The sequence below is a fragment of the Halichoeres trimaculatus genome, unplaced genomic scaffold (genome assembly GCF_033239565.1).
Source record: "Halichoeres trimaculatus isolate MK-OKI-2021-1 unplaced genomic scaffold, fHalTri1.1 fHalTri1_scaffold_7, whole genome shotgun sequence".
Classification (NCBI taxonomy): domain Eukaryota; kingdom Metazoa; phylum Chordata; class Actinopteri; order Labriformes; family Labridae; genus Halichoeres; species Halichoeres trimaculatus.
In genome coordinates this window covers 31,640,148-31,663,971 of record NW_027437185.1, presented here as the reverse complement: position 1 = coordinate 31,663,971, position 23,824 = coordinate 31,640,148, and the positions used below count along the sequence as shown (strand labels likewise).

General features: G+C 36.9%; 1 protein-coding gene across 2 annotated transcripts; it reads left to right on the top strand.

Annotated features, from left to right (window-relative positions):
* Positions 1-355: 355 nt before the first annotated feature.
* clnk (cytokine dependent hematopoietic cell linker) lies at positions 356-22,482 on the top strand. 2 transcript variants are annotated; one of them, XM_074674495.1, is made up of 17 exons: positions 356-485; positions 5,496-5,536; positions 9,014-9,164; positions 14,076-14,128; positions 14,224-14,269; positions 16,900-16,953; positions 17,036-17,067; positions 17,154-17,164; positions 17,257-17,340; positions 19,329-19,350; positions 19,516-19,540; positions 19,610-19,694; positions 19,771-19,787; positions 19,865-19,959; positions 20,040-20,117; positions 20,210-20,365; positions 22,245-22,482. In XM_074674495.1, exons 2-17 carry the CDS (start codon positions 5,534-5,536, stop codon positions 22,395-22,397), a joined length of 1,065 nt encoding a protein of 354 aa, XP_074530596.1. In that variant the 5' UTR covers positions 356-485; positions 5,496-5,533; the 3' UTR covers positions 22,398-22,482. The 2 variants fall into 2 exon arrangements, with proteins under 2 accessions (XP_074530596.1, XP_074530595.1); XM_074674494.1 differs by lacking the exons at positions 356-485; positions 5,496-5,536 and adding an exon at positions 5,632-5,873.
* Positions 22,483-23,824: the final 1,342 nt, after the last annotated feature.

Here is a 23,824-nt window from a genome sequence, read left to right as displayed (position 1 = left end):
AATTAAGTGACATACCTGTCGCATAGGCAGAATCATTTCACCGTGATTTCCTGTAAAACAATGGTCTGTGGTCTGTTTTCAGAGATGGTTCAAGAGCTTGCATTTTAATGATGCAATGATTACAGTTACAAAGAAGAACGCAGGTAACCCTGAGTAAGAATCTTGACAATAAAAACATCTAAATCCCTAAGAATGTTGACTGTCTCTTGAGAAAACTCTACATAAAAGCTGTCAAATATAGACGTAAATGTCACAAACAACAGCAAGACCTGAGGTTATAGGCCGTTTTTTCACCACACAGGAAGTCATTTTGGGTTAGTGCAGTGGGCTGTGTAACGCCGACACTCAGTCTTGAAGCAGCCCAGGTGTTAGTGCTCGCCTGTGAGGGAGAGATAAACTGCAGACTCTCTATTTCTGTAACCAAAGAGGCACAAATTGCAGGACACCCACTGATGCAGGTGTGCTTGTTCGCGTCTTGTGAAAAGGTAAGCAACAGCTGAATTTATCCCAAGCGTTTAACTGCTGTGGTCGAAAGATGCTGTTTTAAAATAGATGTAAATGACAGGCATGGTAACACGGAGAGACTAGCTTTGAGCCGGAGTAGAGAACACAGCTTTGATCAAACTCCAGAATAAGTCTCCAGTTGCTCTGAGAGAAAACATGAACAATCAGTGCTCTCAAGAGGAAAAGGAGTTTTACTTCTACAGTTTGTCAAAGTTTGGAATAGATGTCTGCGCTTTTTTTGGCTGTTACTTTTTATTTTCCTTTTTTCTTTAAACACAGTCATATGTTATTAATACTTTTCATTTTTTTGCTCATGTGTCACACAGCAAGAGAGGAGTCTCAGAATCGAGAAGTAGAAAAGATTCATGTGCATTGTGCGTTATGTTCACAAAGAATGAGGGCTCTATGATAGAAGATAAAACACTTTTAAGAAAAAATGTATTGTATTAGGCTAGTTAAATAATTGAAATTGAAAAATTAACATGTTTCGTTGCACGTAATGCTTATTGTCCTGTAACACTATAGCATAAATTAACTAAATATGTAAGCTGTAAACATGCACTGCAAAAAACTGAACTCTTATCAAGTGTTTTGACATGTGTTTAGTAAAAATGTCTTTTTAGACTTGATATGAGCCCCTTTCACCTGATTAGCCCAGAAAAATGTCTTGTTTCAAGTTCGTTGAGGACAAAAATGAGGTCTAAACTGTTACAGGTAGCTTAGACTTCATTTTAGATTTGTTTACCTCAAGTAAACAAATCTGCCAGTGCGGTAAGAGGAATGTGCTTGTCAAGTTTGGAATAATGTCTTAATAAAGCATATTTTCTTATCTCACTTGCAGATTTGTTTACTTGGTACAGACAGTTTGGACCTCATTTTCGTCTTTGAATACCTTGAAATAAGACATTTTACTGGGCTAGTCAGGTGAAAGGGGCTCATATCAAGTCTAGAAAGACATTTTTGCTGAAAATAAGACAAAAACACTTGATAAGATCTCAGTTTTTGCAGTGTGCTGCATTTTCCTCAAAATAAGTAGGCCTAAAATTTTAAAGAGTCTCATATTCTCATCTGTTATTCTAAGTTTGCTGCAAGTTTACAAAAAAAAACAACAACAAAGCAGAAATTTCTCATTCAAAAATATCAAAAAGTAGTGTCAACATTCATTTGCAGATACCTGAAATAGAGCAGGAACATCAAGCTGAGCCTCAAAGGTGGTCGAAGTGAGGGTTACATCATGTGGGAGTTTGTTACTGACAGCAAAAAACACTTTGTGCTAACGCTTGGGACAGCCAGCCTCTGATGCCCTCGGGTAACAGCAGACACTTCTGTGCTTGTTCCCAAAGCAGCTGTGTGAATACAAAGTTAGATGAGAGAGAACTGTTTGGACTCAGAAATATCAATGTCGACACCAAAACGAAAATAAATTAGAGCAGAGGAGAATCGAAAAGAGCAATACTTTCCATTTCTTTAAGTTAAACAACCCGTATACATGGAGTGCTGAAGTAGCTCTGGCTCCCTGTAGCTGACATTCTCTTGTTGCCCTTTGAAAAAACAGGTCACAAATCCTTAAGTAGGCAGCTGGTTTGAGTTGCCACAAATCCTCTGCTCCCAATTTCCATGGGGCAGGAGTTTATTTCTCAGACTAGCTGCTCAACCTCAGATGTGAGCTCCGTGAATCTAATCTCCGTCCGTTTTAAACGTCTCATCCAGCACCACTTCCCCAAGCCAAGTAAGCTCTGCAAAGTAGACAGACGGCCCCACAGAGTGCTGGACCACAGTGCCAAATCCAATACTGGGTGTGATGCTCCCCTGTGGGACTGTGAGTTGGTAGCCTGTAATGTCTCCTGGCATTTCCACCATCTCTCACAATGTCCTTACTTCTATTCTGGGTATATTTCCTTCCTGCTTCCTGTTTTTTTCCCTTCCTCCTGTTCCCACCCAAAGGAGTTCAGAAATAAAATCCTGTCAGTCAGAAACTGCACGATTAGCCTCTTATCTTATTTTTGAAGAAGTATGATTTTAGAATGCACAAAACATCTCAGAGGATACGTGACAAAGGCACATGCATCAGTGTCTGCTGTCACCGAATGTGACGATCAAATTCTCACCAATGTCTCTCCAGGTTCTGTGAAACCACTAAAAGCCTGGTGTTTAATTTGCCACCTCCAAAAATAACTCAACACTTTGATCGATCCCCTGGTTAAGAATGAGATAAATTTAACCAAGCTTTGGCAACAACCACAGAAGCTGTTGTTGTAGTTTTGTATTCCAAAGGCAAATTTGGAAACTGCTCTGTAGTTTGGGTCTGAAGAAGAATAAAAAGTCAGGATAGATTTTTAAAAATAAGTTTTCTTAAAACAGCAGCCCAATGCTTGGCTGATAACTCGGATCATTTTACAAAGAGAAATTTTTCAAATCAGCTTGTTTTTCAGAATCCAAAGGTATAATATCTCTTTTCTCATCTAGTCTCTACCATATAAATCCCTGCCTTGCATTAATTGCACTGTTTTAGATTCAATGGTGTATGGTGCATTAATGTAATAACACGCCTCAATCTCTGACGCTCTGCCGATGACACCATGCTATATCTATCAGTAAACCAGAATCTGCTTTTCCACCATTCCAGTAAAAATAATGAATAATTTCTGAGCATATGCCTGTATCCAGAATAAATATAGAGAGAAGTATACATTTTCAGAATTGTGATGTAAAAGTTGTGTAAATGCTGAGATATCAACACGTCAGCTGTAAACATTGACTGTATATAGAGCGGACAGCGTGGCTCCGCCATTTACCATTGTACAGTTTTGTAGCCAAAATACCCCCATCACAGGCGCAGCCATTAGCAGCCAGAGTCTGCGCAGTAGAGGCTATGAGGGACTCAGAGAGAATCTGAGTGGAGCCAGAACAGAAATATAGATTTTTTCTTTTGAGGGTCTAATCTCTTCTTGGCTCTCCCTCCCAACAAATTTTACAATCCCTGAAATAAATACACAAGAACAGTGGATGTCAATCATTGTTAAATGTGATGTAAAGTCTCATTTTTAACCTCTAATAATTATGAAAACAACATTTTTCAGAAAAAAGAGGACTTAAATAAAAGGCAGCCAAATAATATCTTCAAATCACCACAACAACCAGATGTGAGAAACGTTTCTACAAGCTGTATAAATTTTTCAAAGTTTGACCACAGCTATCTGGAATGGCTGGGGAGATGGATTTTTTTGCCCTATACTGCAGCCAGCCACCAGGGGAGCAGTTTTTGCCCATTTTTTTTTTCTTAAAGTCTATGATTGTAACTTATGATGGAGTTAATATTTGGGGGAAAAAAAGTTGTACTGTTTTAATATTTAAGTCTCATTACCATGAAGATGGAATCATGATATTAGTTCAAAAAAAGTTATGAATTAAATTGGGGAAAATATTATATTTTGTTTGCTTTTTTAAAGCAACAGATCAAAGGAGAAGACTGCAGCTTCACAAACCAAACAACAAATCACTTTCAGACACAAGCCCAGATTGATGAGCGATTTGAAAATCAAAAAGTGAACCAATGTAGAAAAAGTCAAAGATAGCAAATGAAGGGTGGTTCAACAATCTTAAAATCAGCTCAAAGTAAAGAAAATGATGTGTTGATTTTTACATTTTAAATCTAGGAAGGAAAGAAATTATCTTACCTTGGAAAATAAGTCTAAGATGATGAGAAAAAGACTGCACAACTCTTTGCACCTGAGCTTTGAGAAAACAGTTGAATCAAAGCTTATTCGTAGATTCTGGCCTCTTTTCTGGCCTAGACCTAAAGCAGTTGATTTAGAGGGGAAAATAACTTCTGTATTTCTACTTCTGGTGTAAAGCTTTTGAACAATATAGGGGAGGAACTCATGCAGGGTCCAAATATTAACCAGTTTAAAAAAAGGTAAAAAAATAGGTTACTTGAAGGGTAAGTTGGCTAAGGACCATTCATGATTATTATCAATAATTAAATAATATTGCATGGGGGTGAGAGGCAGAGAAGCCAATGTGATTGTGGGTATCTATGTCTATAAGTATATATGTAAATATGTGGGTGTATTTAGGTGCATGTGTTTATATGAAAGTATGCACGAATGTTTGTTTGTACGTATGCATATATATATATATATATATATATATATATATATATATATATATATATATATATATATATATATATATATATATATATATATATATATATGTTTATATTACGATTAGCTAAAGGGATGAGAGCTAACAAGTTTCTGCTCACTCCTTTTTGAATATTTAATTTTCTTTTGTTATTTTCCTTTGTTATGTTAGTATTTGACTTCCTTAATTTTCATCTATCTGAAGTTGTGTAAACCAATAGTTGAGTAGTTCTGTATTGTATATTCGAAATAATTGATAAATTGATTAATAAAAGATAAAAACAAAAAGACAAAGACATTTTTCCAGCATCCAGAATTTGATGTGAGTAATACAGGAAAACAAATGACAGGTCATTGCTGCCACTTGAGTGTGATCAGTATAGCAGTGGTGCTGAATAATCTGACTCAGATAGGTAGATAGACAATCATAAAGGACCTAAAAGTGAACCCTGTGGAGCCTCACATGTAGGTGGTCCACTTATTTCTAATTAAGGAGGAACTTTTCATTCAGCAGGTAATAAGTCAGTACGCTGCCGTGTCACAAAAAGTAATTTCTCAATTCAGAAGTAAAACATCATTCTGCTCCTCAACCAAGGTGAATGTGGGTTTCCAAACAGAAATTGTGTCTTTTAATTAAAGATAAAATATTTTAAGTGATATCAACCAACAAGGAGCCAAGAGAGAACAGCTCAAGGCTACGAATGTCTCTGTTCAGTAGCTTATAAAGACATCCCTCTTCCTCAGAGGCAGAAAAAGTCCAAGGACGAAGAAGTGTTGGAAGGCCAAATTCCTCAGCAGAACTCTAAACTAATTATGTTTTTCATTTCTGTTTCACTCCCTCGTTAGCTGCAGAGAGGGCGCACCGCCATGAGTCTGCTGTGATAATGGTGAGTTATGGTGCTCGTACTCACAGTTCTCCCTGATGGTTCCACATGAATGTTCCCAGGGGAAGCTTTGGGAGGCTGCAGCCCCCTGTGTAATTACATTTTAGTGCAGGAAGGAGGAAAGAGAGTTATTCTGCTCTGTCATTGTTAGTGCAGAGCAAGAAGAACACCGAGAAGACCAGGGCTGAATTTTTACTTTCATTTTTACTGGATGCATTAACATTCCTTTTAAAGGTCAGCCAAGAAATATTCGCTTAAAGCTCCTGTGGGGAACATTCAGACCGTTTTGATTTTGATGCCCCCTGTGAACACAGTGGTACTTTTGATCTCCTGTAAACGTGTAAGAACTGCATGCTTTCTTTTTTATCAACAAATCAGGTATTTCATCATTTGCCATGAAAAATGTAAAAAGGAAAAGGCTGTTTTGGCATTTTTGCATTTAACACATTAAAAAATAACTAAAAATAAATGATGAATCTTGATGCAATTGGACTTTTTGCATTCATATGTCATGAAAAGGCATCAGAGTTCATTTAGTCTGCTTCACATCCAGCTATTCACAGGAGCTTTAAACTCATTTAATGCATTGATTATTCATCAAAACTGAAGTTATAGTTCATGTCTTAAGGAAATCAAACCCTGCTTCTCTCCACTCTTCCTCGGGTTGGTAAATTTGTGCAGATTTCTTGCCGACAGCACACTCAGCTGTGTCACTGGAAAAGCAAACCTGCTCCTAACTTCAGATACTGTGTCTGAGCTGCTCTCTGTACATTGTTTGCTCACCATGCTTTCCAGAAATGCTTAAAGCTTTAGCAAAACAAAAAAGTACTTCCCAGTCAGTCTTCTCTAGCCCGAGGCTTGGAGGCTGAAGTTCATATGAGTCACAGAAATAAAAATCTAAGGTGCAGCTGCACTAATGAGACAGAGTCTGTTCTGGGTTTAAAACAAACAGTTGTCAACCACAGAGTGTTTGTAGCACGATGACAGCCTCTCCTTCTGCTTGATTTGATCACTACTCTCATCTGAAGGTAGTGTGTGCTCCATCTGCACGCTCTGAATACAGACAGGAGTTTTCAGTGAACAGAGCAAGGGCAGAGAAATATTTCATTGAGTTGTTAATATTCCAAAAAATTCACCAGAGTGTTTAAAACCAGAAAATGAAGCTGCCTTGGGCGATGAGTTATCAGCACCTTTTGGACTGGAGTGAAGAGTGTGCAGACAGTGGGGAGTACGGATCACAGTATAAGATAAAAACTGTCCTTAACCTATTAAAAAAAGAGAGAAAGAAAAAAAAAACGTGTTTCTTGGATGAATAACTATTTTCCAAAAGTTGCCATCAGTTTTTCTCCTAAAATAACTATTTTGCCGAAGGCCTTTTAAAAAAAAAAAAAAAAAAAAAAAAAAGGGCGTTGATTTTTATGATTGTTCAACCTCTTTCAGTTTCGAAAAGTGCTCTATAAATAAAATGTGTTATTATCATGATTATTTTTATTATTATTATTATTGTTATTATTATTATCATTATTATTGTATTCATGCAGTCACAGCAGTAAATTGAGAAAGTTGGTAGCCGAGTTACTCATCTTAACTCAACTTTATCTACTCTTTTAAATGCAAACATGGTCATGGACAAAATGTTATAAAAAGCCAAAAAAAAAAATTACCATTTAACCCTTTAATTTATGACCCTCCGGGGACAAAAATGTACTCTACCAAAACAAATTACTATTTTCTCTATGTTTTTTTTTTTTTTTTTTTTTTCTGTTAGTTAGTGAGTTTGTTTTTTGTGTGTCTTTTTAATTGTTTGTTTGTTTGTTTTTGTTTTGTGCTTATATATTTCAATTACCTTTAGTCCTAATTTTCAAAATAACAAATTAAATTATTTAATTAATTTAACCCTTTGAATGATAACTTGATTACATGATTTTATAGATTTTTTCATTTATTCATTTTGGAAAAATACATATAAAATAAGTTATTTTATATGTATTATAATTGTTTAGGGGCTGGTTTTTTTTTATCTGTTTGTTTCGTTTTATGTTTTGTTTTTTGTTTTTTTTTTTTGGTTTTCTTTTTCAATCAGGCTTAATTACATAAGATTTTTAATAAAATTTATTTTGATGTATTGCTTTTTATTAATTTAATTTCTTACTTATTTATTCATTTATTTACCTATTTCCCGCAGTGTCTGATTCTTAAAGTACTATCCTTTGAAGACATTACAGGACAAGAATGTCTTCACCCAAAACCTTCTTTAAAAAACATAGCAGATAAATATTCCTGTATCTTTGCCTCCGTGACATCAAAGTTTTAAATAATTAAGAAAAAAGAAGAAGAAGAAGAAGAGGAAACAAATGTTTGGTATATTTAATTAGGACTGTGGTTAATTGAAAGATTTGAACAAAACAATAGGAAAAAAAAAATCTCTTTTGTTCTTTTGAAAGTTTTTGGTGGAGGAAACTTTGTTCTCTGATGTCGTCAAAGTGCTGTAAAGTTGTCCTGAGTGTTTTGTTGACTGAGGCTAAAGTTTGACATTTGGATTTCAAGACTTTTTCCATTAAAAAGTCTTTTTAAAAGGACATAATTTTACTTAATGACTTTTTACATACTTTGTTAGGCCAATCAGGCTGGACCAGATGTGCAGTCAAAACTGTTAATTATAAATGTCAACATTTTTGGCTCCACTATGCAGAGTAAGTCTTTCTCATTCAGCTTTATCTTTCATTTTAATAATATGAGCTTTGGATGGATTTTTTATTTATTCATTTCATTTACAGGGTCAATGCAAATTGATTAACATTTCCATAAATATGCCAGCGGTATCTAAAAGGTTAGTTCTGTATCTGTAGTCTCTGGGCACATGTTGTTCAGAGTTAAGATGCACGCACATTTTGTCTTCAGTTTATAAGTTTTATAAGGAATCCTAACTGAAAGATTATAACAACTGAGGTGAGTGAATGAAATGTAATAAAAATGTGGACTTGACTAACAAAAAAAAACAAGTTCATCTTAAGTCTTGTCTTCATCGATAAAGACGTGTTTGTGATGCGCAGCAGTTTTAAATAGACAGGGAGGAAGCAGCTCTAAATGATGCACCCTTAATGTATTAATTCCACTTTCACTTGTTTTTCACAGGGGAACACATTTCACTGCGACAACGCATTTTACATCATGTGACAGAAATAGACAGTTTATAATCAGACAATTCAACACTGTGTCACTGACTTGACACCTTTATCTGTAAATCAGTGTTGTTACGTGTTCGTTCTCAGACTAAAAGCAAGTTGTGTTGCAATACTTCATCTCGCTTCCTGTAGTAGTATAAACCTACAAAGGCTTGGACTCCAGATTTTTGCAAATATTATGAAGATTGTTTTTCATGTGCCGCAGAATTAAGTTTTGCATTGTTTGAAAATGTGCAATGAGTTTTAGCCTGTGTGTAGTTTTAATAAGGTAAAACTTGTGGTCGTCTCTGCACAGGACTGCAGCCGGAGAGACAGACACAGAAATTTCACATGTGTGAACAACAGCGTGCTGGAGCCTGAGTATGACGTTGTGGATGACCAGGAGGAAATGCTAAATGTGCACATATTTCCTGCACGGCCTCTGTATGAAGAAAGAGAGTATGCAGGTACTCACTTTCTGTTGTTTTCATCTCCTCTTTCAATTCTATTCCAGGCTGCCCAGATTCAAGCGTGGACTGTTTTTTTTTTTTTTCAGTCCTTCGAAGTGTTTACATGTTTTATCTTTTCTGTTAAATTGTTCTACTTCAGTCCCTCTTTGGAGTTTTTTTTGGTTTGTTTTTGCTATGCACTTCTTATAAGTACCAAAACACTGAGCAACAGCAAACCACAAAACTGTTCTCTGGTCGTGCAGCGCGTTCAGTCTCGGTCTGAGTAATGCTGCCTGTCTGTGGGAGTGATTCTGACCTTTAATGTTTGATGACATGCATCTTACTTTTGTGGCTCCTGTCCGCCTTAAAGGAGGAGGCTGTGAGAGTGAGTCCATCAGCAGAAACTGAGAAAAAATTAACCACACATATATCAAAATGTTTGTGTGTTGTTGAGCCTAAATTAGCTCAATAATAAGTCTTCAGTTTTCCAAAAAGTTACTAAAATCAAACGGAAAAAAAAATCTGTTATGTTTTTATACTAATTTTGAATCCACTGATGAGGTCGAAGAAGGGTTAAGGAGGCTTTGTTAGTTTGTGGCAAATAAATCCTTATGCAGCTCTTTCGTTGTGGCAAATTGGCACCCCCATCTATTTTTCTCATCTTATAACTTTTCTTTTAGCAGTCTGACTTAAACTAGTGTCATTTGAAATCAGTCATGCAGATTAAACCTCTACCTAACTTCTGACCCCATTTTGGGGTCAAAGTCACTCTGGAGTAGGCTTTGATTTAGGGTTTCTGTACATCGCTGCATTCATCTTTCCCTCAATCCTGACTGTTCTCCCAGTTCCTGCTGCTGAAAAAAATCCCCACAGCATGATGCTGCCACCACCATGCTTCACTGTAGGGATTGTTTTGTTCAGAGCCCATGTATGTCCATCCATTAAACAAACTGGACCATTAATCCTAACGTTCTGTTATAACGGCCTGTTTGGCTTCAACGTTGGCCACCATGAAAGCAATGTAGATGCTGATTACACCATAATACAGGATAACCCCCTGGAAATCCTATCAAACAAACTCAAACTGTGCATGTCTACCACTCAAACTGCAATAAATCTGGTAAGGGGTGACAGTGTGACCGAGAAAAGATCAAGAAAAGCATTTTCAGCTCAAGAAATGGAGACTTAATCACAAGAAGACACAAACAGCTGTTATTTGTCAGTCAATCAGGTAAACAAAGAGAAAGAGAAAGTTTGGCGAACTTAAACAGAGTAAATGTGTATGGTGTTTCGAGCGCACAGCAAAAAAACTCAAAAATAAAATCAGTCGTATGAAAGCTGCTTTGAGGAAAGCCCCAGTACCTAGATGAATAACTCTTACAGCAGTTTCACCACACACATCTTGAAAGGGCTCAGACGTATTAAAGAAAAGAGCGAATCAAACTTGTTAAATCGACGGCAGCAAGCCTAGCTAGTTTGAGACTTAGATTGTCCCCCTTATTTTAGCTTTTTTCACTGAAACAATGTTGTGTCTCCTAAATCTGAATTTGCTGTATGGCTACACTTCGCCACCTTTCCAAAGGATTGTCCACTGTCTTTGAATATTTCATCTCAAACGGTAATGTATTGTGCAATGTCTGCCTTTAAAAAGCTGAAGAGGCGCTGTAATCCTGCCTTATGGGTCTTTCTTTTTTTTTTTTTCTTTTTTTTTTTTTCAACATTCTTTTTTATTGAATTTTTGGCACAAGGTGAGCAAAAATTTACCATTTGTTACAATGAACATGCATATAACCACCACCACCCCCCCCCCCCCCCCCCCCCCAAAAAAAAGGGCCAAATCTGCATTAAGTTTTTCATAAGAGAGAAAAAAATATATATATATAAAAAATAAATGAATAAATAAAATAAGGTAAGATAAATAATAATAATAGTAATAATAATTTAAAAAAAATAAAAAAAAGTAATTCAATTAAATATTTAAAATATTTAGAGAAAAGGAAAAGAAAATAATAAGCTATATACACATACATACATATACAAAGTAATAATAATAACAATGAAAACTAAGAAATAAATTAATAATAAAATACCGTTATAAGAATTAGAAGTAAAGTGAAACAATGACAGTGAAATGAATAAATTAAAAAATAATAATGATAATTATAATAAAAAATAATAATTATAACATTAAACAAATAATTAAAAAAAATACCTAAAATAAATAAAAGAATAAATATGTATATACATACACATGAATACATACACACATATATACATGTATGTATACATACAAATACATACAAACATACACATATATGAATAATTAAATAAATATAAAATAAATAATAATAACAAATATTATATAAAAAGAAACACAGAAACTCATATTTAAAACAACCACAAGGATAAAAAAAAATAATAAAAAATAAATAAAAATACTAATTATAATGATTACTAATAGTAATAATAATGATAACGAAATAAAAATAAAAATATAATAAGTAATAATAACTAGCAATAATAATAATAAAAAATAATAAACTAAGCAATGACAATATAATAATGATAATGATGCTAATAAAAAGTGAAGAAGCAGGAGGCCAGAAGAGGGAGTGCACTGCTATCTAGCAAATCAGACATTGGTATTTCTACCTTATGGGTCTTAAATGGAGGCATTGGTGGGGTAAACCTCTATCAAATCCAACATTCTTTGAGGCCATTAACCTGGCTCATGCATGCCACTAATCCTTTTTTTTTTTTTAGCTGTTTGTAAAAACGGTCTGTTTGCCCCACTAATGTCTGGTTTCCCTTTTGCATAAATACAGACCTGATCAAAATCTTAAGTCCAGTTGAAAAATTGCTGGAATTCACCTTTTGCACATTTGGATCTTAATGAGGTTTTAAGTAGAGCTACAATATGCAAAAGCAAGAAGGCGAAGTGTGACAAAAAACACTTTGAAAAAGTGATTTATTGAAACCAACAAGTCAACTGAAATAGGCTGTTTATCATCTGATCAAAAGTCTCGGACCATTGCGCTGAAAATTCCAAAAAACTTCAAACCAGAACAAAAACATGCAGGATGGTCCAAAAGAGTGATGTTATTCTTCCTGAAGAAGTCAAGTGTTGAGCATTGTGACCTGCAGCGTTGTCCTGTTGAAAAACCAGCTGTTACCACACAGACCAGGGCCCTCAGTCATGAAGGATGCCCGCTGCAACATCTGCACGTAACCAGCCGCCGTTTGACCACCCTGCACCACCTGAAGCTCCAGTGTTCACTGAATGAAAAAGCCCCAGATCACGATGGACCCCCCTCCACTGTGCCGGGTGGAAAACATCTCAGGTGGGATCGCCTCGTCATGACAGTAACGTTGAAGCCATCTAGACCGTCAAGGTTCAAGTTTTTCTCATCAGAGAATAAAACTTTTTCCCACCTTTCAATGCCCCATGTTTGATGCTCCCTGGCAAAGTCTAAACAGGCAGTTTTGTGGCGTTGAAGGAGGCGAGGTCTTTGAATTCATTTTTTGTTTTTAAAACCCTTTTCCTGTAGATGTTGTCTGATGTTTTTTCGCGCCGCAGTCAGCACCAGTAAGGGCCTTCGGCTTGAGTACCGCCCTGTGTCTTGACAGACAGCCAATCGGATCCTCCGGCTCAGTGCAGGTGTAATTTTTTTGGGTGTAACACTTGACTTTTTTGTTCCATAATGCTCAGGATCTTTCAAAAAATGTAGAAATGTAGAGACAGCATCTTAACTTTAGCCATCAGTAGGGTATGACCGTGTGAATGCCTGACAGAAAATGAACATTTGAGCTTTAATAGCCTGTCGTCTTTAACTTTTATCAGGTGATAAACAACAACCGATTTCATTTTTTTTTTTTTTAAGTTTCAAATGTTTTTTGTCACACTTCCCCTTCTTGCTTTTGCATATTGTAGCTCTACTTAAAACCTCAATAAGGTCCAAATGTGCAAAATGCATATTATAACAATTATTAAACTGGTCTTAAGATTTTGATCAGCTCTGTACATCCATTAAGTCTAAAAATGTTTGGTTTGCCTTTGGCATAAATATACTTATGTATGCACTTTGGTTGAACTGAAGATATGTGCTCAGTGTTTTCCTTTCCACACATGCCAAGTGTTCATGGTGGATTAATGTTGTCTTTGGATAATATAACAAAGAGCCTGTGATTGGCTGAATGATTGAACTGATGATAATGTCGCCAACTTTTATAGGTCATAAAAAAACATCAGTATTCATTTCAGTCTGTTTCATAGAAAGCACATCAGGTTTGAATGTGAAAAAAACAGCTTCAGAAGAGACTAACTGACCTAAATTCAAGAAACTTTTGGCCCCAAACTTGTTGAAACTTCAGCGTAAAGAAATGTTTGTTCGGTTAACACAATTAGAAGGTTTCAGTTGGCTGCAGAGAATATCTGTGGCAGACATAATTAGACTGAGGCTGAATGAAGCGCAGGCAGAAAACAGCAGCTCCTCCGCAGACTGTGGAGAGAATGAAAGCAGCGTGGATCTGAGACAGGGAGCTCATGCTGAGTGAGCATGATCTGCCAGTGGGTCTCCAGGGCCATCTGTTGGCTGAGTCGGACTGCGGGAGATTACAATTATCCAGAAGCTGAGGGGGGAAGGAAAGAGGAGGGGAGCCATGTAGTGTGAATACTCCCTTTACTCTCCAGCCTGGACGTGGCCCTCAGCCAGGCGCCGCACAGCTGCACTTGGACAACTTTATACTGAATGTGGCTTTTAAATTCCTCACACTCTGAGTGTTCGCGCTCTGTAATCAATACAGCCTGCTGCTGCAGCGCACTGCTGGGACCGCCGACGACCAACTAACAGGAATAATAAAGAGTATCTAAACTGTCAGATAACAACAGAGCTGCTGAAACTACTATCATAACTGTCTTTTGCTTTCAAGACAGGGATCTTCCAAGGTCTTCATCGGCTCAGAGTCTGTCTTCACTCTCCTCTGTAAGGTCCCAGCTCTCTGTGCTGAATGTCACATTACAACAGAGCAACTTCACTTTAGATTTTAACACACTTTTTTCTGCTTTCTTCATCATCAGGGAAACTCTAACACCTTCAGAGACATCCAACACAATCCCTCTTCAGGTAAAGTGATGAAAATCTGATTTGGTGTATAATACACTGCAAAAAACTAAAATCTTATTGAGTGTTTTTGTCTTATTTTTAGCTGAAAATGTCTTTTTAGAGCCACATTCCCCTGACCAGTCCAGAAAAAATGTCTTATTTCAAGTTATTAGAAGACAAAAATGAGGTCTGAAATGCTTGAAAGAAGTAAAAGAAATCTGCAAATGGAACAAGAGGAAAGTTACTTGTATAAAGACATTATTCTAATTTCAAGCATTTTCTTGCAAGTTTTCCTTGTTCAATTGGCAGATTTGTTTTCACTTGTTACAACCAATTCAGACCTAATTTTTGTCTTCAAATTACTTGAAACAAGACATTTTCTGTAGAGGACATACCTGACAAGACAGCAATTCAACATTTGGAAAGTATACCAACAATTTTAAAGCTTAATACCTGACAGAAAATGACATCGAATCCACTTTTATGTGCAGGTTTTGGTCTTCTGAAGTAAAACTTTTGATCAGCTGATGATCAGACTGTTTCACTGTAAATGTTTTTTTCAATAGCTTACTTACTCACACCCATTTCTTCTTTTCCAAAAGTACAAAGTATAGAGGGATAATCAGTCTACGTCATCATAAAGATGCAACTGCATCTCGACTGCAGAAGCAGCGTTTAGCTCCATTCATCCAGAGGAGTTAGCATTCTTTAAACGCTAAATTCAACCTGTTATCAGCATAAAAATGTCAGGCTGTTCTGTGGACAACTGTCAAAAACAATTCTACACAAAAGAGGCAACTTCTGTCAAGTTTCAACGGTTACAGCGAAACCGGTGTTTCGGCGTTGATAGTGACCATGCTAACTGGTGACTTTCAGCGGACAGCAGCCGTAATTAACCAAGCGGCCACCTCAGGTCTAAGAAAATGAGACAACGCTGAAGTGCTAAAATCTGCTGTTTCTCGAGTGTTTGCTTGAGGCTGGCTCCAGAAGTCACATACAAACCAAGCCAGAAAAAAGCATTTTCAAATCAGAAATTAACCTATTTACAGCCTGGTTCAAAAAACATCTCCTGTCTGAGTCGCTAACCAACAGGCGCCCTATGGCTGTAGGCAAAGCCCTTGCCACTACCAATAAGGCCGCTATAGCCGATGTGCTTCATTTTCTGTTATAGAAAATGAAGCACATCCGTCCCATAACAATGAGACTGGTCTCTCTCCCCCCCCCGCGGCCATCGTCGGGCAGAACCGCCCGTTGCTGTCAGCAGGGGTGCGCTGTCGGTCTATAAAAGGCCGGTCCAGCCCTATGACGGCCGGTGCTGCAGGTCTGTCAACAGCCTGTTCTGCCCAACGACGGCGGCCGCTGTCAAGGGGGGTTGCTGTCATCGGTCGAACCGGCCGTCAGCCGACCGGCAGCACCGGCCGTTCTGGACTTCTCCAGAACATGTATTCTTTATCCAACCTCAATTATCCAGGTTTGACTGCAAACAAGCAATAATAACTGCTGATACTCAAAATACAGATTTGACTTTGCTTATTTAATGAAAAAGTTGGTTTGGGGCTGAGGTTCTGACCAAACGTGGACTCAATATGGACAGTAAATAATGAGTGAACCTATTAATTATGATTAAAAGAAAGATTTTATGACCAAAGGTTAACTCCGCCATTATACTCTGCAGTGCTTCTGCACCCTGCTGTTGTTGACAAAAAATAATCCCTCTATAAATTGTTGCAATTTTTCAACTTAAAATTTTGATCGGGTGTGTATTTCAAAATCGAACATGACTTTTAATTATTTTTTTTTTTTTTTGACAAACAGGTTTTGTTTCAGCCTTACTTGGCATCCCAGGAGTCACCTAAGTCTCATCCATTAGCCAGCGTTAACAAAATGTTGATAGATATAACCGTGTTAAAGACTCTACAGCCTCAGTTCACTGCTTTTATGGCTTTTCTGCACTTGGTCCCAAACTGCTGCTCAGCAGAAGTTACACAGGGTCACTCAAGCTGCATTATTCAGGATCTGACTCAAAGTAAAAGGCTCTGAAAAATAGGAAAGTGTTGCTCAAAATACTGATTACATGGCAGAATGGAAGGGCACTCAGGGAGCACAGACTCCTCAAAATATTTAACACTCCTGGCCTGATGTGATGAGATAAGATGAACTCTGCAAAAAATGAAATCTTCCCAGGTGTTTTTGTCTTATTTGGAGTAAAAAAAAAAAAAGTCCTGTTATACTTGATTTGAACCACATTCACCTGACAAGTCCAGAAAAATGTCTTGTTTCAGGTTATTTAAAGACAAAAATGATAAAAATCTGCCAATAGAACGAAAGGAGATTTCCTCAAAAATATGTTTTAAAACTAGAATATTGTCTTAAAATAAGTAACTTTGCTCTTGTTCCATTGGTAGTTTTTTTTTTTACTTGTTACAAGAAATTCAGACCTCATTGATGTCTTAATAACTTGAATAAAACATTTTTTCTGGACTGGTCAGATGAATGTGGCTCATTTCAAGTCTAAAAGGACATCTTCTACTGAAAATTAGACAAAAACACTTGATAAAATTTCATTTTTCCCAGTGTATCAATGAAATACCTATTCTTAAACTTTGAGCAAACAGTTTGGTCATCCTTATAAAACGTCCTTTTTCACACAGGGCCTGCTATAAACAGAGACTTGAAGCCTGGCAGGAAAAAAACAACCAAATTAGGTAAGAAACTATGAAAACTTCAATCACCATCCCGGCCTTGGGGAAGGGTGAATTTACTAATGTTGACGTGTTGTTTTGACAGTTAAAAGGCTCCTACCTCAGCCAGGAGAGCAGGTAAAAACATCCTCACATCAGTGTGTCATCACGAACTTCATCTCAACTCATTATAATTCATTATTTTTCTCCTTTTACCATCTCAGCACTCATACAGGTAATTAGTTCAATTATTGCTGAAGTTTTTCCAGTGATATCGATGAATATTACCGTTTCACTGATTTAAAGCAGAGATGCTTGTGTTTCCAGGAGCTCTGCATCACCTCCTCCTTTTGCCTCAGAGTTGGCCAGCCGGCTGTCTGGTCTGGCTCTCCATGAACCCCGCAGGAGAGAGTGAGTTCTCTTGGATTAATTTGTAGCACAACATGAAACAAGTAGACAAATCAACACTTGTATCAGTGAGCCGCTGTCCTGCTGTGGATTCTTTTTGCTTTGCTTTAACTCAGCCTCATGTGACCCTTTTTTTCTCTCTTTGTGAGAGCTTGAAGATGAGAGCAGGTTGTTTAGTTTGTTCAGTGAGGGGGTGGCGCCCTCTGCTGGTTGGGAAAAGAACTACAGAGCTTATTCAAACAGGAAGCTGGTTTAAACATCACTCCAGTTTTAGCCCCTCTCCACTGATTTCCTGATAGTTTAAGAATTGATTTTAAGATTTTATTGATTACTTTAAAAGCTTTAATGGGACTTGCCTCAAGCTTCATTTCTGAGCTACTGGTTACATATGAGGCTTGCAGCCTCAGGTCCTCTGGCAAAGGTCTCCTGGTCGTTCCAAAGTGGAGGCTGAAGGTGATCGAGCTTTCTACACCAGAGCTTCTTGACTTTGTAACGACCCGCCAGAGGAGATGAAGCATGCAGAGTCTGTCGCTTCTTTTTAAGTCACTTTTAAAAACTCACTTTTACAGACTGGCTATTATGTGATGTCGTCTTTCATCTTTCATCTTTATCTTTGTCTTATTTTGGCTTTACTGTCTGTTAGCTCTTCTCTTACCTTTTATTTAGTATAGTATATAGTACTTTATTATTCTTACTTTTCTATCATCATTTTAATTTCATCTATTCATATTTGCTGTCCTGCTTTTTGTTTTTACCTGCCTCTTCTTTCTTTTTCTTAATGAGTGTATGTTTTTAGCCTGTATTTCAGTCATTATGGTCTCATTTTATGTTGCATGATTGTTGCATTGTCTGGGTTCCTGCGACTTGTGCTTGTTGCCAGGGTCTTGTTTTTGTGTCCTGTTTTTGTTTCCCTGTGCTTTGTTGTGTTCCTGTCTGTTGAAAAGCACTTTTTAAACTGCTGTTTTAAAAGGTGCAATATGAATAAAGTTTGTTATAATAATAATAATTATTATTATTATTTTTATTAGTATTATTTTTTTTTTTATTATTATTATTATTTTTTTTTATTATTATTTTTTTTTTTATTATTATTATTATTATTACATTCATGGAGTCACAGCAGTGAATGGAGAGAGCTTGAAGGCAAGTTAAAAAATCTCCTCTAAAAAAAACTGCTAAAAAAAGAAAAGAAAAGAAAAAGAAAAGAAAAGAAAGAAAAAAGATAAAACAAAGTACTTTTTTTCTACCGTTTTTGTTGGGGTTATTTTGCTCAGTTCTTTCAGTTCACGAAGGTCATGATCAAAAATAACAAACATTTAATTTTTTTTATTATTTTAACCCTTTAAATGTCCATTTGATAACATAATTTCACAGATTTTATTTTGAGATATGGATTAAAATGAGTTATCTTTTATACAATAAATGTTGAGGGGCTGTTTTTTTTTTTCTTTTTTTTTTAAACAGGCTCAAAAACACAAGATTGGTAACGAAATTAATTTTGATGCATTATTTATTTATCTATTTATTTATTCATTCATTTTATTGATTGATTGATTGATTAACTTTATTTATTTTTCATTTTATTGATTGAGTGATTGATTAATTAATTGATTGATTCATTGATTGATACAATTTTTTTTTTATTTATATATTTTATTTTATTTTTTATTTTTTATTTTTTTCCCCCGCAGTGTCGGATTCTTAGTGTACTGCCTTTTGAGGACCAAGACCGAAATGTCTCTACCAAAAACTAGTGTTTCTGCTTGTTTGTCTCAGTGACATTATGTAATCAAAATAGCATCAAAAGGTTTAAATAAAAATGTAAATTAATTTAAATTTATTATTATTATTATTATTATTATTATTATTATTATTATTATTATTATTATTATTATTATTATTATTATTATTATTATTATGTGTTTTTGGAAACCCACCACAGATGTTTATAAAAGACTCTTTTTTTTCTTTTTCTTTTTTTTTCATTTTAGTGGTCAGAGAGCACCAAAGAAAGTAAGTAAGCAAACATCCAGCAGCCTACCTAACATCCTTTGTTACTTCCTTATGCCATTTCTTCACACAATACCTCTGTGGATATTATACTGCAATCTACTTTCACTTCATGTCCTATGCCTGTCTTGAAACATGTTTTTTTTTATCTTTTAAAACCTCTAACAGGCAGAATACAGTCCACAGTCCAGAGGTAAGAAATAAAGAACAACTGTAACTGAAATGTTAAGTTGAAAAATAATCATGTAAACCTGTTTTCTAGGGCCGGAGAGAGCTGACTATTTTTCTACACAACACACCAACCAAAGACACTCTCTGGATTTGGAGACTCATGATCTAGACAAAAGGTTTCACTTTGTTTCTAACATTTTTCACTACATAACAGCTGAGCTTGGGTTTGATGTGTGTTTTTTCTTCTTTCAGGTCACATCAAAATTTGGGTGAGTAATGTTTGAAAACACAAGCATAAGTTTCCCAGTCATTGATTCATAAAGTCAGCGTCAGCTTCTCTTTAAAGAAAGGGTCGCATCGAAACCTCACCACCATGAGTGGCCTCAAACTAAGGATGACTTTGACCAGCATGACTTCGTTCCAATGGGGAAACCTCAACAGGTTTGTTCACATTGTTGTCATAAAGCATTATATACTTTGAGGCGTCTGACGCACTGAATTGTGTTACATGACCTCCGAAGACCTATGGTGAAGAAGACTGGTACATTGGGCCTTGTAACCGTGTCGACGCTGAACACGCCTTACACCTGGTGAACAGGGTACAGTAACTTCACTTTTGAGAGAACGTTAAATAATAATCTGAACATCTCTGAGGTCTGATCTCTCTCTTTTGTCATGTTAACTGTCACAGGATGGGGCTTTTTTGGTTCGAGACTGCTCCATTAACACCAACAGTGAACCCCTGGTGTTGGCTGTGTATCACGACAAGAAGGTTTACAACGTGAAAATCCGATTCATCCAAAGCAGTAACAAATACATCCTGGGAACAGGACATCGATCTAACGATGTAAGGAGATGATGTAGTTCTAAAAAGAGATTGTCGCAGAAACAAAATGACTCGATTCAGTTAAGTGGTGCTAGGTACAAGTGAATTAAATTAATAAAGCAATTAAATTTATAAATTATTCTATGATTCTTGATGGAAAAATACAACTTAGACAAATGCTTCAGAGATGTAGGACCGTACAACCCCATGATCAGGGAACACTTCTGTGCATTCCCTCAGCTGCATATTTGCAGCTTTTTACTCCGAACTGAACTTTTGCATCTGTTTTTCTCTCAATGCCCATAGATTTTTGATTGTTAGTAAGTAGGGTTGCAAAATTCCAAGAATTTTCAACATTGGAAATTTTCCATGGGAATTTCAGGTATTTTCTAAAATTTACCGAAAATGACAGGAAATTTTTTGCAATCTAAATTAACTGCAGTAACTCAGTCATATACATGTATGTATATTAAAGATTTTTGTTTGTTATAAGCAGATATTTATGCAAACATGGCAAAATTACATTACAAGTTATTTAAACATGCAAACATGCAAACATGCAAAAACGAACATTAATTAATGACTCTAATCTTTTTCAGAGCTGAAGAACTTTTAATGTACTATATTCTGCTCCTTTTCTGCAGTTTAATATGGATCATTGATGTCTTCATGAAATGGTAGTAACATGTTTTGGTCCAAAAAGCCAATAAATGAAGCACAGCAGCATTGTTTCCAACTGTTCAGAACGCTCTGGTTTAGTGGGCGTGGCCGTCATATGTAAATGAGCCACCGCTGATACCGCGTCACTGAGAGCGGCGCCACGAGCTCCAAGTGCACAATGTTTAGAAAACAGCGAAGCTCATTTACCGTAACATTACAGGCTAAAACAACAGGCTAACCGCAGCTAAAGTTAGCATCCTGAAGCTAACACAGAGACAGGGGGACACTGAGGAAAAGCTCTTACATCTGCTCCACAGCACACAGCATTTAAAATACTCACATTTCCAGGGTCCAAGGTTTGTTGGAGGATGGTTGGTAATGCACCTGGATTCAGGACCAGTCAATTCTCTAGCCCTCTGTTGTAGAGGGGTCTGCTCAGGTGGACCAATCAGGCCAATCAGGCTCCTGATTGGTCATAAAAGGGAATCACTGACGTCGGCAAATCCCTGAAATTCCAAACAGCTCATTTTAGGTCAGGATTTAAGATTCACAAGCACTACTAAGTACAGGTTTTGTCATTAAATATCACATTTTGTGGGCTGGGATGAAAGCCAAAGACCCACAAATTTCACTAAAAGACTTAATAAAGTGATTTTTGCATAATATGGGACCTTTAATGCTTAAGAATGGTGAAAAATAAAAGACGATTAAGGTATTTACAAAGTTTGAGATGTATTCCTTATGTCCCCTCAGCACCCAAAAAAGTCCAATTCAAAAATGTCAAAGTATTTAGTTTATTCTCTTTAGGCTGTGCTTTCTATTCATAAACGACCTCGATCCTTTCTGTTTGCTGCTGCTTCATTATAACTGCTCATCATCTTTAATATCTCTAAATGGTTTCTTTCACCAAACAACAAAAGCCATGAACGGTGACAAATAAAAGTAATATTTTGGCAATCTAGTTTTTGAGATATATTCATGAAAACCCTGAAAATGTTCAATGGTATCAAGGTAAAATTTCAATGGAAATTTTTAACACATTCCTGAAATGTACCAGATATTTTTCCACCCCTTTGCCACTGTACTAGTGACCAAATACGAATGTATTTTCAAAGCCGTAATTAAAAAAAAAAATCATCCACACATCCATCACTTTTTTAAAAATTAATTTATGTATCTCGAGTAACATGCATTGTCGTCAGCATCAAATTAACCGTGGTGTGTTTTTCCACCTCTGCAGATGTTCGACTCTGTGGCAGAAATCATCAAGTTTCACTCCATTTTCCCCATCGTGCTTATCAGCGGGAGAAACGTACCCGGGAGTCGATACCCTGAAAACTGCGTGCTGACATGTGCGGTCACAAAACGGGATGTTGACCAGCTGCTGCATTAACACGAGTCGTACAAAGATAACATGATAAACACGATCTGGTCATTGACTAACTGAGTCTTCCAAATCTGATGAACTCTGCTCATTATCTGAGAATCTGTTGAACTCTGTTCCTCACAACTCCATGACCTTTGTATCTTTAATAAAAAATGACTTTGTTATTTGCTTTTGTTTGTGTTCATTTTAATCAAAGCAAGATCTAAGAGTCCAAGAGTCAAGTCTAAAAGGTTTAGAGGTTAAGGTGCGTAAGGAGCCTGAAACTGAGGAGGAGAAAGCTGCATTGGCAGGATTTCGCTATCTTATCTACTGTTGTGGTGAGATAAAGCACAAGCGCAGCTTCTTCACTCACATGCAGAGAGTTCTTTGTTTCTTGTACATGTCTCAGAGAGACGCCTGAGGCCCTGAGAGATTGGCAACTTGGCAGGTGTGTGTTTTGATTAGGTTGGATCATCTTTTGATCCTTTGCAGGGCTTGGCTTTAGTGGCCTGGAGGCACCAAAAACTGAGTCTTCATCAGGTCTCTGACGGGAAAATAAATACTTAGCCAGTCAGATAATTTCAGCATATCAACACTCTGAGCTTTATGGCACCAAGTTGGCATAAACACTTTAAGAAAATGACTAGCACAGCATGTTACCTGTGCCATAGTATGCCGGGTGCTTCTTCAAAAAGGTTAAAATCAAGGCTTATGGCTGAGATCTCCTGTGGAAGCTTTTACTCCTATGACAGGATCCTTCACGGTCTTGTTTTGGCTTGTCTTTTGGTGGAGTTGATGCCAGTGGAACAGGTTCTTGGGTTATACCAATCCCAGCACAGATATGACAGCTTTTCTCACAACAACTCATGCCGGCTGAGGAGTAAACTTTCCAAGAATGCTAGGTGTGTCCACCGTGGCCAGAAACCTGTCCTGGAAGAGCAAGAGCTTGTGCCAGATCCTCCGGCTCTATGCAGAGTGTGCCATAACCAACCAAACCAAGCTCCACTTATGACAGTTAGTTTCTGGGTGATCGCTGCTATAGCCTGTGCTTTCTATACATTTGTGTTGTAATATTTGCACCCATCTACTTGCAGTTGTAACGCTGTAAATGTCTCTGTTGTGGGAGGAATAAAGAATTAACTTAAATAGCCGTAGCTTCGAGAAAACAGCTGGATACCAATACATTTTGTTTCGAAATGAGAAAGCGGCATTTTCTGGATTTCCCGCAAGTACCAGCTGTGAGAGTACTTGTTCCTCAGCTGCCTGTATGAGTCATTTTTGTGACAGCTGCAACCACACCTCCTCTCCTGAGTGATTTATAAACCCAGCTCTGATGTGAGGCTGATTGTGAGTGTTCGTCCTGTGCTGCTGGAGGCTGGAGCCTGATTGGGAAGCATCTGGACGAAGACCCTGACCAGCTTAGCCCCCCTGCACAGTTTTGGTAGAACCCGGCT